Here is a 16,844-nt window from a genome sequence, read left to right as displayed (position 1 = left end):
TATGGAAACAGGGTTTCTAGTTGGAGAGCTAGCCCAGATCTACTGACTCAATTTCTACTTTGCTGTGAAAGAGGACATTGTGCTAGCAGCAGCAACGTCGTTGTTGACCGCTGAAACAGATTGGCGACACACACACAAGGTGCGCAGTGACTAATAGCACACGCGTGACGCCTGCCTGCTTGGACACTTTTTGTCTTATGCTGGATGAAATCTGTTGGGGCACATGAATATTTTATTTCGGGGGTGTCCAAAGGGCAGCCATTTGTGGCCCGTAGCTAAAAAAATTTAGCATTCTTATAGTAGCATGTTACCTTTTTTTTTTTTTTGCTAATTTTGCAGGTTTACACCTCACAGTCAAATATTAGGCTACTTTTGGTTAAAAACTGAAATACTGTATTTCCTTAAATTGCCACCGGGGCGCTAATTAATTTAAAACCTCTTCTCACTCCTGCGCTTACCAAAGGCATGCGGTAAAAGTAAGCATGCGCTAATTATTTCAAAACCTCTTCTCACTCCGGCACTTACCAAAGGTATGCAGTAAAAATTTGAGTGTGATGTAAGCTCGGACCTTAAATCCTACTGAATAGCTCTTAATCTTCTTCCCTTTATGCGATTTGAAATTACCGGTATTGAAATCAGCCTCTTCCATTTTGAAAATGATGACAGGGGAAGTGTCACTTGTGATGTCACGAGTTTGACCAGGTGGTAATACTAAGCAGGTGCATACTATATGCCCTGCGGCAATTCAAGGAAATACGGTATATGTTTTCTTTTCTTTTTAATTGATTTTTCAAAATTATGAATCCATTTACAATCTCTATGAATAAGAGTCATGGTTTGGAAGTGAATCAATTTTTTGGGTACACCCCTACTGAATACCTCCCATAAAAATAGGTACAATACTTAGAGTATAAATACTTTGTAGGGCTGAACTAAAGACCAAACTGGTAGAATCAACTTAAAGGCAAAGACTACTTCCTGACTACAACCACAAGGACAAATGATGAATGAAATGACTTCATATTAGGGGTGTGGGAAAAAATCGATTTGATTACAAATCTTGATTCTCACGTTGTGCGATTCAGAATCGATTCTCTTTTTTTTTATTAAAAATTGAAAAGGTAATTTTAAGAAATGAGAATACCACATGAACACTCACAAAATCGATGCTAACATGCTATTTAGGCTAGCTGTATGTACATATTGCATCATTATGCCTCATTTGTAGCTATATATGCATCCAGCCTTTCCCTCCACCCACGTTTAATGCCAAACAAACACATACCAATCGTTGGTTAGAAGGCGATCGCCGAATTCGTCCTCGCTTCCTCCCGTGCCGCTGTCTGTCGTGATATGGCTCAATAGCTTCAGTTTCTTCTTCAATTTCGTTTTCGCTACCTGCCTTCACGTTCCAACCGTCCGTTTCAATACATGCGTAATCTGTTGAATCGCTTACGCCGCTGAAATCCGAGTCTGAATCCGAGCTAATGTCGCTATATCTTGCTGTGATATCCGCCATGTTTGTTTCTGGTGGTTTCACGCTGTGACGTCACAGGATAATGGACGGGTGGATATAATGATGGTGAAAATCAGGCACTTTGAAGCCGTTTTTCGGGATATTGCGTGATGGGTAAAATTTTGAGAAAATCTTTGAAAAATAAAACAGATTTTTATTGGTTTTAACCCTTCAGAAATTGTGATAACGTTCCCCTTTAAAGGAAGACCAACGTCGGAGCTAAAAGGTTTGCTTCAGACAGTGATCTCCATCGAGACAGAGAGACTTTTAAAACTGAAGAAAGATAAGGAAGACTTCTATAAACAAGTTATCGATGCTTTTGTTCAGAAGGAGCGACGTAAAGGTAAGTCCATAATAAAGTTTTATTTTATTAAATGTGCTTTTTTGTGTGCTACAGTTTGTACGTGTAAAGAATGCTGCTATGAGCTTTTAAACATAACCCGATAACTGCTGCCAGTCAAATGGTGAATAAGATACTCTTTAGGCTTCATATGTTTGTAAATCTGACTGTGATGAAGTCAGTGCCTCACCAGCCATGAACCTCACCGCACGTCAATAAAAAAAGCCACTGGGAACTGTTTTTTATTGGTTTTAATGTTCCCCTTTAAAAGAGGCTCCTTCTGGTTGCATGGAGATGACTTAAACATATTTTTAAAAAGGGATTCTTATTTTTTAAATAAAAAATGTATCATTAACACATTTTTGGAAACTATGAATGGAATTATAAAATGGATGAATAGGAATCGCCATTCGGATGTGAATACATTTTTTGCGCACCCTTCCTTTAGGTATTTTTCATCACTTTTTCTCATACTAAAAGGTGTCATTCTCACCAAGGAGTCCAAAGTGGGCGATCTTCTCCAGGGCGCCTCTCAGGTCGCAGCCCGGCTGGAAGCTGCCTCCGTTGGGGTAAAAGTCCACGTGTCCCACGGGCTGCTGGATCCCGATGCTGAGACCCAGCGAGGCACCAGTGAAGGTGTGGAGGACGTCCACGAAGCCGGCGTCGTCCGGGGACAGGCGACGGTGGGCGTGCTCTCCCTCAAAGTCGGGCCCGGCCGGGTCCAGACCTGCGGGCGGAGACGGCGGCCGTGACATGACGCCCCCTGCTCTCACGTCTTTGTGTGACCTCAATCTGGTTTTTACCTGTTATTCTTCCCACTTTGTTGGCGGCGTGGCTGCCGGCAAAGCCCGCCACGTGAGCCCCGAGGCTGTAGCCAATCAGGTGGAGGTCGTCGAGAGGAGTGTTGGTGGTTTCCTGTGAAAGCATCCAAATAACAATTATTCTATAATAACAGTGAGAAATGGAAAAAACTAAAGTTTTCCCTCCTTCTTTGGTTGCTTATCATTCACAATGCTTTTGTAAGACAGGAACATACATCTACTTCTTTTTTATGCATTCTAAATCATAAATAAATGCAGGCAAGAGTCAGACAACAGTGAAGCCAATGGTGTCAGAGTTGCCACTGACAGTTGGTTTGTGTTTTAGTTTCTCCTCTGTGTGTTTAGTATTTCCTGTCCTTAGTTCCTGTCTGGTGCTCTTATTTTGGTTCAGCCTTCTGTTTGTTTCCCTGTGTCCTGTTTTCACTCAGCTGCGGCTGATTGGCATCTGGTCACACCTGATGTCAATCAGCCTGCTCCTACTTGTACCTGTTTTGTCTTGTGTCAGTTGCTGGATCATTGTGTTGTCTTGTCGATGTCAAGTCTAGTCGCTATTGTGATCTGTTATCGCTCCTGTCGTGTCGTACCTTGTCTAGTAAGCTATATTCAGCTGTTTGTAGCTTACTGTTTTTTGTTACCTGCTTCTGTTTTATTTTTCATTGTACAAGTACGACTTCTGTTTGCCTGTTCACTACCCGCTAGCTTCCACACTAAGCTCCTGTTCGTTATTTTCCAGCTCCCAGGCTAGCTCCTTTTGTTTGATTAACCGCCTCGTGCGCGCTTTGTGTTTGTACCCTTTTGGTTTTGTTTTTGTCTTAGTATTTAATTAAATCATGTGTTCATATTCACCCAAAAAGCGCAGTAAAAATAACATCCAAAAGCCACACATGCTGTCAGTATATATGTAATGTAATTATTGGCACACATGCTGTAAGTACGAACCCCGTTTCCATATGAGTTGGGAAATTGTGTTAGATGTAAATATAAATGGAATACAATGATTTGCAAATCATTTTCGACCCATATTCAGTTGAATATGCTACAAAGACAACATATTTGATGTTCAAACTGATAAACATTTTTTTTTTCGGCAAATAATCATTAACTTTAGAATTTGATGCCAGCAAAACGTGACAAAGTTGGGAAAGGTGGCAATGAATACTGATAAAGTTGAGGAATGCTCATCAAACACTTATTTGGAACATCCCGCTGGTGTGCAGGCTAATTGGGAACAGGTTTGTGCCATGATTGGGTATAAAAACAGCTTCCCAAAAAATGCTCGGTTTTTCACAAGAAAGGATGGGGCGAGGTACACCCCTTTGACCACAACTGCGTGAGCAAATAGTCAAACAGTTGAAAAAAACGTTTCTCAAAGTGCAATTGCAAAAATGTAGGGATTTCAACATCCACGGTCCAAAATGTCATCAAAAGGTTCAGAGTATCTGAAAAAAATCCCTCCACGTAAGCGGCATTGCCGGAAACCAACATTGAATGACCGTGACCTTCGATCCCTCAGACGGCATTGTATCAAAAACCGACATCAATCTCTAAAGGATATCACCACAAGGGCTCAGGAACACTTCAGAAAACCACTGTCACTAAATACAATTTGTTGCTACATCTGTAAGTGCAAATTAAAGCTCTACTATGCAGAGCGAAAGCCATTTATCAACAACATCCAGAAACACCGCCGGCTTCTCTGGGCCCGAGATCATCTAACATGGACTGATGCAAAGTAGAAAAGTGTTCTGTGGTCTACCGAGTCCACATTTCAAATTGTTTTTGGAACTATTCGACATTGTGTCATCCAGACCAAAGGGGAACCGAACTATCGACGGTTATCGACGCAAAGTTCAATAGCCAGCATCTGTGATGATATGGGGGTGCATTAGTGCCCAAGGCATGGGTAACTTACACATCTGTGAAGGCACCAGTAATGCTGAAAGGTACATACAGGTTTTGGAACAACATATGTAGTCATCTAAGCGCCGTCTTTTTCATGGACGCCCCTGCTTATTTCAGCAAGACAATGCCAAGCCACGTTCAGCACGTGTTACAACAGCATGGCTTCGTAAAAAAAGAGTGCAGGTATTTTCCTGGCCCGCCTGCAGTCCAGACCCATCTCACATTGAAAATGTGTGGCGCATTATGAAGCGTAAAATACGACAACAAGACTGTTGAACGACTGAAGCTCTACATAAAACAAGATTGGGAAAGAATTCTACTTTCAAAGCTTCAACAATTAGTTTCCTTAGTTCCCAAACGTTTATTGAGTGTTGTTAAAAGAAAAGGTGATGTAACACAGTGGTGAACATGCCCTTTCCCAACTACTTTGGCACGTGTTGCAGCCATGAAATTCTAAGTTAACTATTATTTTCAAAAATAAAATAAAGTTTCGAAGACAAATATCTTGTCTTTGAAGTGCATTCAACTGAATATGGGTTGAAAATGAATTGCAAATAATTGTATTCCGTTTATATTTACATCTAACACAAATTTCCCAACTCATGGAAACAGGGTTTGTATATATGTAATGTAGTTATTAGCACATTGATAACATTCCCCTATTTGGCCCATTTGAAGCATACTGTGGCGCATTCATTTAATTTCCCGTCAACAACAACACTACTATAGTTCACGACACTTCATGAGAGACAGCAAAGACTACTTAGGAATAATAGATGATCCCTAATATCTTATTTTTGAGCCTGAATATACAGAGGATGAGTTTTAGAAGAAGAGAGATAACCAGATCCAGCAAGTAGTACTAAAGAAGAAAGACAATCTGCAAACATAATCAAACAACCACAGATCTCACTGCGAGGCCGACTGATCGGATGTTTGCATCTTTTCCTGTCTTTCTCCTCATCATGGAGTCTAAGTTGGCTGTCAAAGTTGACCGACTTCTCGGTTGAGGTGCACAAACTTCTACTGTCCAGGTGAGAGGCATGATTTATAGAATTTACAATTAACTTTCACCAATTCAGAGGCCATGCAGCAGCTCCGCATATGAATAGAGCAGCATAAGCTAGTTACTCTCTGTGATCACAGCACTGCTTCAAATAGTTAGTCTGTGTTAGCACTCGTAATAACAATATTGCTGATAGTTAGTATTCAAGTCAGCACAGGTAAATGTTGATGGAGTGCTTTCGGATGTTTTTTAGAGGACATTATGGGCAGAAAAGAGGGCTCCCATTAGCTGCATGGTCGACCTATTTGACCACTTATTATGCTTACAAAAAAACAAAACGGTTTGTGAAAAACAGGCTAGAATATAAAAGCGCTTGGGTCAGAGGTCCAAATATTAATATGCAGCTTGTGAGAACAAATGCTAATGCTAAATGACCATGATGTTTTTGTTGTGTGGAGGGCCCCAGTGACTAAGTCTGGGCCCCTAAATGAGTCCATTACTTACAGTATAAATCAGGGGTGCCCTAATGTTTTCCATGGAGAACCACACACTGACAAATCAAAGGATGCGGGGGCCATTTTGGAGTCAGTTTTTGCCCTCCAAACCAGTACAATGTCTAGATTATTCTGAAAGAACTAACATTCTAATTCTGTATGAATGCCGAGGAGTAAAATGATACTCTTGGCGCTTTTTGGATGTTTTTACAGTCCTGCCATGAGCTGCATTGTTAGCCACCGCATATTTGCCATACTTTACGACTTAGAATGCAGAATAAAAGAAAAACATATGTGTTCCTGTCTTACATAAGGATTGTGAACGATGGGCAAAATTCCAATGAAGTCAACTTTTATCTTATATTTTTTAATTTATTCCTTATTTCTTTAAACAAAAACCAAAAGCAGAGAAGATGTCCCGTTGTGTAAATGGTCAATAAAAAGACAATACAATGATTTGCAAATCCTTTTCAACTTATATTCAATTGAATAGACTGGAAAGACAAAGGCTTTTCAACTTTGCGCCTAAAGCAATCCGGATGGTTCTTTTCCTCTTTGTTCCGGAGGACACCACGTCCACAGTTTCCAGAAACAATTTGAAATGTGGACTCGTCAGACCACAGAACACTTTTCCACTTTGCATCACTCCATCTTAGATGAACTCGGGTCCAGCAAAGCCGGCGGTGTTTCTGGGTGTTGTTGATAAATGGCTGTGGCTTTGCATAGTAGTTTTAACTTGCACTTACAGATGTAGCGACCAACTGTAGTTACTGACAGTGGTTTTCTGAAGTGTTCCTGAGTCCATGTGGTGATATCCTTTACACACTGATGTGGCTTTTTGATGCGGTACCGCCTGAGGGATCCAAAGTCACGGCCATTTAATGTTATATGCAGTGATTTCTCCAGATTCTCTGAACCATTTGATGATATTACGGAGCATAGATGGTGAAATCCCTAAAGTCCTTGCAATAGCTGCTTGAAAAATTTTGTTCTTGAACAATTTGCTCAGGCATTTGTTGACAAAGTAGTGACCCTCGCCCCGTCCTTGTTTGTGAATGAGTTAGCATTTCATGGCACCCCACTAGCCTGTTCACTTGTGGGATGTTTCAAATAAGTCTTTGACGAGCATTCCTCAACTTTCTCACTTTTTTTCCACTTGTGCCAGCTTTTTTGAAACATGTTGCAGGCATCAAATTCCAAATGAGCTAATATTTGAAAAAAATGCCCAAGTTTTTCAGTATGAACATGAAATCTCTTCGCTGTCGAGAGCCTGCTGACGTACTGCATAACAGTGTGGTACGCCAGCTGCACTGAAGCAGACAAACAGGCGATTCGGAGAGTCATAAAGTCTGCACAAAATATCATCGGCTCTCCCCTGCCCTCCCTGGAGGATTTACACAACTCCCATTGCCTCAACTGAGCAAAAAACATTACCGAGGACAGCACACACCCTGGCTTCCAACTGTTCGACTTGCTACCGTCGGGCAGACGCTACAGGTGCATCAGAGCCAGAACAAACAGGCTCAGATAGTATTGGATAGTAGTCCGTTTTTTTCAATTGTTAGTTTTTTCCTTTATTACCTCTTGTGTTATTTATTTCACCCCATATTTGTTCCCACTACCGCACCTTAGGTTGGAGTCTTTAATCTCGTTAAATGCAAATATAATGACAATAAAGTCCATTCTATTCTATTCTATTATATTGAATATAAGTTGAAAAGGATTTGTTGTATTCTCTTTTTATTGAGCATCTCCTGCTCGCACCAACCTGGATCCAGTCAATGAAGCGTGCCACCTCCCGCCCCACCACCTGGGTGTTCTGGGCGGCGAGCCCGTAGTGGTTCTGGGCCGTGCCGAGCCAGTCCACCACGATGACGTTGGCCGTACGCTCTCGCTGGTGAAGCGCCGACACCAACTTAGCCACCCAGCTCTCGAACATGCCGCTCAGCTGTTGGAGGGGAAACAAAACAAGTGTGACATTGACATGTCGCTCAACTGCCTAATGAGCATGGATGTCAAATGTGGACCCCCGTTGAAGACCTCTTGAGTCCGAGGTCTTCAACGGGGGTCCTGACTCAGGACACGCAGCAGGAGTGTTAAATGAGGACCCCTGTTGAAGACCTCTGACTCGAGACACGAATGCAGGAGTGTCAGATGTGGATCCCCATTGAAGACCTCTTGAGTCCGAGGTCTTCAACGGGGGTCCTGACTCAGGAGTGTAAAATGAGGACATACAGTACTTGCCAACCCTCCCGGATTTTCCGGGACACTCTTGAAATTCAGCACCTCTCCCGAAAACCTCCCGGAACAAATTTTCTCCCAAAAATCTCCCGAAATTCAGCTGGAGCTGGAGGCCACGCCCCCTCCAGCTCAAACATGCACAGTTCGAAGCAGTCATTTTTAAAACCGACTGCTAATCCTCCTCCTTTTCGACCGGACGACCGGGGAGAATTAAAGTAGGAACACTCCGGAGGCAGAAGTTCATTAAGAGGGGCGGACTCACCGGCTCTTAGCCATGTTTCCGTCACACAGAGGAAGTCAAGTCCGCGGGAAGTGAAGAAATCCTTCAGGATAAACGTTTTGTTTGTCAAAGATCTTGCGTTCACAAGACCGAACCTGGCAGGGGGAAGCCCGTCCAAGGGCGCAGCTAATCCAGGTGGGGCCCGACACTCAGCCCGCAGGTGGCGGGGGAGAGGAGCCACGAGGCGGGAAAGGAAGGCCAGGTGAAAAAGCGGACTGGGACGTCGAAAAACCAACGTCGAAGTTCATCATATCAGTGGGAAAAGGGCAAAGATCCAACAGTGTTTGGCGGTCATACACAAGCAGTGAGCTGACAGAGACAAAAATAGACGCAAACCACACAAAAACGAACAGAGCTGACAGCGAGAGACGGCAGGGCAAAGCACATACTGGCGGCATCTTCTGGAAACTCGGAAGTGACGTTACTCAAATAGTGAAAGGTAAGTGTGGTTGTTTTTTTTTTTAGTAACCAGCAAGCACATTACAGTTGGTAGAACAACTGTGTTTTTATTACTGTCAGGCTTGGACATGGATTGCCTGTGCTCCTTCGACGCAGCGGGATTATAGGACGAGCCAGGCGTGAATTCAGGTACATGATATTTATTAAATAAACAAACAAACTACAAAAAGGCAAACCAAGGACGCGCTCTGTGGCGGATAATAATCCATACTATACTTAAAACAAAACAGCACAATGGCATGACTATATACAAACAAAACAAAACTAGCACTGTGGCATAAATACATAAACTTACACGGCATGGAACTGTGGACGAGGGCGTGAAGGTTGGAACAGCATGGGTAGGGTGCGTGCGAGTGTGAAGATCCCAGAATGATGAACAGAAAGAAAAGTACTTAAATACTGGCTGTGATAATCAGGAACAGGTGCGGGACTGAGGGCAGGGGCGTGACAAGGTGGGAACTAATGCGTTGGCATGGAAACAAACAAAACCAGGAAGTGAAAAACGTGACTGAATGTCCAAAAACGAAACATAGCATGACCAAAACCAAAACATAACTTACAGGCGTGACAATTACTGTGTATTTGATAGGTGCCGTCTGAAATTCAACTATTTATTTTATTTATATGTATAATAAAATAAATTTATATTAATAGAATTCACTGAAAGTTAAGTATTTCATACACATACACACACATATATATATACATATAATTATATATATATATATAATTATATATATATATATATATATATATATATATATATATATATATATATATATATATATAATTATATATATATATATATATATATATATATATATATATATATATATATATATATATATATATGAAGAGTTCATATGCAAAAGCAGATAAATCCATTTTGACCGATTCTGTATATTAACGATTTTCTGCCTGCTGGTGTTGCCGGTACATATACAAGCATACAATGGTTTATTTAATATCAACATAAGCAAGTCATGAAAGCCTAAACTTTTAAGAAATGCTGATGTAATGAATGGCTTTCAAATAAGAGTGTTTGATGTGGTTTTACGTCAAAAGCAGATATATCCAAATTATGATATGTTGCAAAAACAGATATCGCCAAAATAGTTTTCTTTGCGGTCGTTATTTCGCATAATATTCAAGATAAAGATAGAGAGAAAAACAGAACGTGAAATTTATCGAAAGCCACATTTCAAGGTAACAACTGTTCACATTTATTTACTTCATTATTTAACAGTTTCGATCCCTTGGTGCGTATAAATCTAGCTGTCCCTGCGAACATTGTTTTTTCGTACTTGCTAACCGGACATGCTTTTCTGGAACTGTGACCTCACATATTTACCTTGTGCTTTTCAGCACAAAATGAAAAAACAAAAAAACAGTGTTGCAATGAAGACAATGTTTTATTAATAAAAACAAGCACAAATGCTCAACCTGGTTTGCCTCTCCTCTCAAAAACACTCCTGTGCAGATAACAGCTCCCTCATCATCGCTATCGACATTAGCTCCATGCTCGACAACATCGTTTAACGCAGCGGTGTAAAACTCACAGACACGCGTGCTAGCGCCAACATCAAATAACTTCAACACGTCAGTTTTTTTCGCTGGCTTAACAGTTTTGTTCACAGGAGAAGCTTCCAAATTATTCATGCGTGGATAACAACACTGAGTGAGTCCGAGCGCGCTGGCATTTTGTTTGTCACGTGATCCCGTACTGCAGCGCTGGTTGGGCAAACGGATATATCGGCTTTTGTGATAAATGATCCATGGCGCTTATCGGCCTTTGCAATAAATCGCTGAACTAAATGACGTTAAAAGCGGCATTTGTCTGCATTTGCAAACAAATTGATCTTGGTATACCACAATAGAAGTGGTGGACTATATATTACCGAGGCTGGGCTAAACTTTATCAAAATGGCGTTTATCGGTTTTTGCGTATGAACTCTTCATATATATATATATATATATATATATATATATATATATATATATATATATATATATATATATATATATATATATATATATATATATATATATATATAGGGCTTCACGGTGGAAGAGGGGTTAGTGCGTCTGCCTCACAATACGAAGGTCCTGCAGTCCTGGGTTCAAATCCAGGCTCGGGATCTTCCTGTGTGGAGTTTGCATGTTCTCCCCGTGAATGCGTGGGTTCCCTCCGGGTACTCCGGCTTCCTCCCACTTCCAAAGACATGCACCTGGGGATAGGTTGATTGGCAACACCAAATTGGCCCTAGTGTGTGAATGTGAGTGTGAATGTTGTCTGTCTATCTGTGTTGGCCCTGCGATGAGGTGGCGACTTGTCCAGGGTGTACCCCGCCTTCCGCCCGATTGTAGCTGAGATAGGCGCAACCCCAAAAGGGAATAAGCGGTAGAAAATGGATGGATATATATATACATATATATATATATATATATATATATATATATATATATATATATATATACATACATATATATATATATATATATATATATATATATACATACATACATACATACATACATACATACATACATACATACATACATACATATATATATATATATATATATATATATATATATATATATGTGTGTGTGCGTGTGTGTATGAAATACTCCAGTTGGTGAATTGGCTGTAAATATACTCTCCTCTTAGCCACGCCCCCCGCCCCAACCATGCCCCCAAACCACGCTCCGCCTCACCCCCGACTACACTCCCCACCCCCCAAACCCCCACCTCCCGAAATCGGAGGTCTCAAGGTTGGCAAGTATAAATAAGGACCCCCGTTGAAGACCTCTGACATGAGACACGCATGCAGGAGTGTCAAACGAGGTCTGGCGCTCACCGTCCAGCCGTGGATGACCAGGAAGGTCTTGGCGTTGCTGTTGAAGGCGCAAGTTGCCAGGGACTCGGCTCGGCCAGGAAGGATGTAGCACAGGTCGTCTTCCGGGTTCGAGGGTCTACGCAGGGAGAACCAGGCCGCCGTTTGATTAACCTCCTGCTTTTGGTCAAACACATCTTGGGGAGGGTCCAGGAAGTTGCCTGAGGGGTCACAAGAAGGGCTTTTAGAGGGGGCTCTGAAAAGCTGCCAGAATGAAAGCAAGCTCCTAAGGAGTCAGCTGACTTCTTCAATGGGGGTTGTAATGTGCACACACACACGCACACACACACACACACACACACACACACTTCCTTTTATGTGTCACCTTCTTGAGACCTCCGAAAAATGCCTACCTCTATTATTATAATAAAAGTCGTAATTTTACTCAACGCAAGTCAAAATTTTACAACAAAAACGGAATATTTGTTCAATATTATGATAAAAGTTGAAATTATACTCAATAACTGTCACGCCCATGAGATCAGGTTTTGTTTTGGTCATGTTTGGTTTTGGTTTTTGGACAAATGGGGTGGTATAGCTCGGTTGGTAGAGTGGGCGTGCCAGCAACTTGAGTGTTGCAGGTTCGATCCCCGCTTCCGTCAACCTAGTCACTGCCGTTGTGTCCTTGGGCAAGACACTTTACCCTCCTGCTCCCAGTGCCACCCACACTGGTTTAAATGTAAAAATTAGATATTGGGTTTCACTATGTAAAGCGCTTTGAGTCACTAGAGAAAAAGCGCTATATAAATATAATTCACTTCAATTCACTTCACAATCGGTACCTATGTTTGCTCTTCCTTGTTTGTTTTATCACCACAGCAACTCATTAGTTTCACCTCATGTCACGCCCCTGTCCTCAACCCTCACACCTGTTGTTAATTATCATAGCTTTTATTTAAGCCACAGTTACCAGGCAGTCGGTCTGGCAACTTACAATATTCCTCATCTGCTTCATGCCATGTTATGCTGTTCATTTTGTCCACGCCACGTAAGTTTTGTTAAGTTATTGTTATTCATGCCACAGTGCAAGTGTTTTTGTTTCATGTTTGTAGTTTGTAGCCTTTATGCTAGTCTTTTGTTTTTCCATTAGTCAAGTTTGTTCTCCGCCATTGTGCGCGCGATTTCTTTCCCCTTGCGTAGTTTATTAGTGTACAAATAAAAAATGTACTCACATTCACGTCTCGCTCGTGCCAACTATCCTTTGCGTCGCAGAAACAATCCAAGTCAAAGTCTAAGTTTGACAATAAGAGAGGTAATTTTACGAGAAAAGCTTGCGATTTTTGGCAATTTTACGAAGAGTCAAAATTTTATTCAACAAAAGTCTAAATTTTATTAAAAAAAACTTAACATTTTGACAATATTATAATAATAATCGGACTATTTGGAATAATCGAAAAATGTCACTATTTTTACAAGAACAAAACAATGGGGATTACTGTGATAAACGTCAGAATGTTATGACAAATGTCACCATTTTGCATTAAAAATAAATAATTTTACATAAAAAGAGTAGGAATTTTACAAGAAAATATTGCAATATTGCAGAAACAGAAAGAATATGAGCAATTGTTCCTAATTTTATAAGAAAAAAGTTGACACATTGTGAGAAAAAGACTGCTTTCAGTAAATAAAAAAAAAAGATAAATATTTTTTTTTTTAGTTGGCTTTTAATCTTCATTATTTACTTCAAGTTATTACAGTAAGTCTCTAAATACATATTTATTTTATGATTTTCACTAAATTGGCCGTAGTTTGTGAATGTGAGTGTGAATGTTGTCTGTCTATCTCTGTTGGCCCTCCGATAAGGTGGCGACTTGTCCAGGGTGTACCCCGCCATCCGCCAAATTGTAGCTGAGATAGGCACCAGCGCCCCCCGCGACCCCAAAGGGTATAAGCGGTAGAAAATGGATGGATGGATGGTTTTAAAGCATTTTGGCCAAAGGGGGCGCATTTGAATTTCTTACACACACTTATTACATACCGTATTTCCTTGAATTGCCGCAGGGCATATAGTATGCGCCTGCCTTGAATTACTGCCTGGTCAAACTCGCTTACCAAAATAATTAGCGCATGCTTAGTATTACCGCCTGGTCACACTCGTGACATCACGAGGGACACTTCCCCTGTTGTCGTTTTCAAAATGGAGGAGGCTGATTTCAATACCGGTAATTTGAAATCGCATAAAGGGAAGAAGATTAAGAGCTATTCAGTAGGATTTAAGGTCCAAGCTTACATCACACTCAAATTTTACTGCATGTCTTTGGTAAGTGCCGGAGTGAGAAGAGGTTTTAAAATAATTAGAGCATGCTTACTTTTACCGCATGCCTTTGGTAAGCGCAGGAGTGAGGAGAGGTTTTAAATTAATTAGCGCCCCGGCGGCAATTCAAGGAAATACGGTACGTTGGCCAGAGGGGGAGCACTTTTAAAAGCGACACACAGTCCGTTTGAAGAATCCCTCCTTTTTGGGCGCACCCTCATGTTGATAAATGGCACCACAAATGACACATTGTCTATTAGATGCAATGTCATTGGGACCATCCTTTATGTCAGGGGTGTCCAACTCAAATACAGAGTGGGCCAAAATTTAAAAACTGAACAAAGCCGCGTGCCAAAATTGAAAAAATTAACCTTTTAATAGGACCTAAACAAGTTTTGCAATTAATATTGAACAAGCAAAGCTTATGTTACTTTATAGTGACATGCAAAATCAAGTTTCAAATAATAATAATAATTAAAAAATATCAATGGCATATCAAATCAAATTTGAATAAAAATGTAATGCCTCTTTTCTATTTGCAGTCCTCTGAGGTAAGTATTAAAATAAACTTTTTCCAAAGGCTAATAACACATTTGAAAATAAAATAACAATAATGAATGAATCAAACATTCAAGTAGCCAGAGAAAGTGCAAGAATAAAAACGTTAATTATTGCTCAGTTTGCTAAACTGATTTGCTTTAACACCGAATATAAAACGAGCAACGCTTATATAACTTAAGAGTGCAAAATCAACTTTCAAAAAACAAACGAAAGAATACCAATGGCATATTAAATAAAATTAAAATTTAAAAAAAATGGTGGTAGCGTCCCGGAAGAGTTAGTGCTGGGTATTTGTTCTGTTGTGTTTATGTTGCAAATGTTCTCACGAAATGTGTTTGTCATTCTTGTTTGGTGTGGGTTCACAGTGTGGCGCATATTTGTAACAGTGTTAAAGTTGTCTATACGGCCACCTTCATTATGGGTGTCGACCAAGTATGCTTTGCATTCATTTCTGTGCGTAAAAAACGCATATATTATGTGACTGGGCTGGCACGCCGGTTTGTAGGGAGGAAAAGAGGACATGACGACAGGTTATAAAGTACGATAAAGGCAGGGTCCTCAATATTGTTGTCCGGGTGGAAATCGGGAGAAATTTGGGAGAATGGTTGCCCCCGGGAGATTTTCGAGAGGGGCACTGAAATTCGGGAGTCTTCTGGAAAAATCGGGAGGGTTGGCAAGTAAGAGTATTAGCGGTGAATGCGGTGTTACAGCGGCACCACTGCTGTATAATACCGGCGGGCCAGCTCTAATGTGGCCCGCGGGCCAGAGTTTGACACCCATGCTTTATGTCATCACTTGTCCACACCTCCTCATATGGAAGACACTTTTCCTTCTTCATGTTTCAAGAAGGCTAGAAATACAAGAACACACACACACACACACACACACACACACACACACACACTTGAGTGGGGGTTGGGAGTCTGGGGACCACACATTTATGAGCAGTGAGCCACATTGCAAACTTAAAGTGCAAAGTTCCAACAGATATCAAGGTAACCTGAACGCGTCATCATCATCCACATTGGTGTTGTTTATAACAAACATTTGACAACAAAAAGGCCACCAATATTCAAACACGTGGTCTGGCAAACAACATTCAAAACACGTGGTCTGGCAACCCACCCAAAATAGAATGCGCCTGCTCTTCCTCCAATGACGTCACGTTGTTCGCCGCCGCGTTCAACAGAACAAAGTCAAGAAGAAGAAAAAGTGTCCAAGCTTTCATTGCTTTCACAGCTGCTGCTGGCTTGGAAGTCCGCCTCAAACAAAAAAAACTTTCGACGAATCCTGACTTTGGGGCGATTGTGTGGGTGAGAATGGTGAAAGGTGAAGTTGGTGGCGCGGTGCTGACATGGGAATCACCTTCAAGTCCGAGCGCTCTTAAACACAACCTGAGGCGCTGATTGGCTGACACAGCTCAGGGGGCGGGGAATGGAAAGAGGCAATTATCAGACTGATGGCAGAAAGCGCGATGATCGGCATTTTTACACTTTATCAAAACCACAAAAACACTCATTTCAATCAATAACGGATATTCAATGATTGTTATTTGTAGTAGTATTAATAGTAATAGCATATTTTAAAATGTTTTTACTAATTCTCCATTAGAGTTACGTGCTTACATCATCCATCCATCCATCCATTTACTACCACTTATTCCCTTTGGGGTCACGGGGGACGCTGGCACCTATCCCAGCTACAATCGGGCGGAAGGTGGGGTACACCCTGGACAAGCCGCCAGCCCATCGCAGGGCCAACACAGAGAGACAACATTCACACACTAGGGACCATTTAGTGTCTTTGGAAGTGGGAGGAGGCTATCCCCAGGTGCATGTCTTTGGAGGTGGGAGGAGCCTATCCCCAGGTGCATGTCTTTGGAGGTGGGAGGAGCCTATCCCCAGGTGCATGTCTTTGGAGGTGGGAGGAGCCTATCCCCAGGTGCATGTCTTTGGAGGTGGGAGGAGCTTATCCCCAGGTGCATGTCTTTGGAAGTGGGAGGGGCCAATCCCCAGGTGCATGTCTTTAGAGGTGGGAGGAGCCTATCCCCAGGTGCATGTCTTTGGA

The 16,844-nt window shown here is 41.5% G+C and overlaps 1 protein-coding gene across 1 annotated transcript in view; it reads right to left on the bottom strand.

Annotated features, from left to right (window-relative positions):
• Positions 1-16,143, bottom strand: part of LOC133540548 (lipoprotein lipase) — a 29,425-nt gene extending 13,282 nt beyond the window's left edge. Inside the window, exons 1-5 of the mRNA XM_061883232.1 lie at positions 15,903-16,143; positions 11,924-12,120; positions 7,848-8,027; positions 2,660-2,771; positions 2,350-2,583 (exon numbers count right to left, since the gene is read on the bottom strand). Coding sequence (XP_061739216.1) covers positions 2,350-2,583; positions 2,660-2,771; positions 7,848-8,027; positions 11,924-12,120; positions 15,903-16,005 — 826 coding nt within the window. The 5' untranslated portion in view covers positions 16,006-16,143. The remainder of the gene's footprint in view (positions 1-2,349; positions 2,584-2,659; positions 2,772-7,847; positions 8,028-11,923; positions 12,121-15,902) is intronic.
• Between the last annotated feature and the right edge of the window lie 701 nt (positions 16,144-16,844).

The sequence above is a fragment of the Nerophis ophidion genome, linkage group LG22 (genome assembly GCF_033978795.1).
Source record: "Nerophis ophidion isolate RoL-2023_Sa linkage group LG22, RoL_Noph_v1.0, whole genome shotgun sequence".
Taxonomy (NCBI): domain Eukaryota; kingdom Metazoa; phylum Chordata; class Actinopteri; order Syngnathiformes; family Syngnathidae; genus Nerophis; species Nerophis ophidion.
Note: the sequence above shows the minus strand (reverse complement) of the source record. Positions and strands in the feature narration are given on the sequence as shown.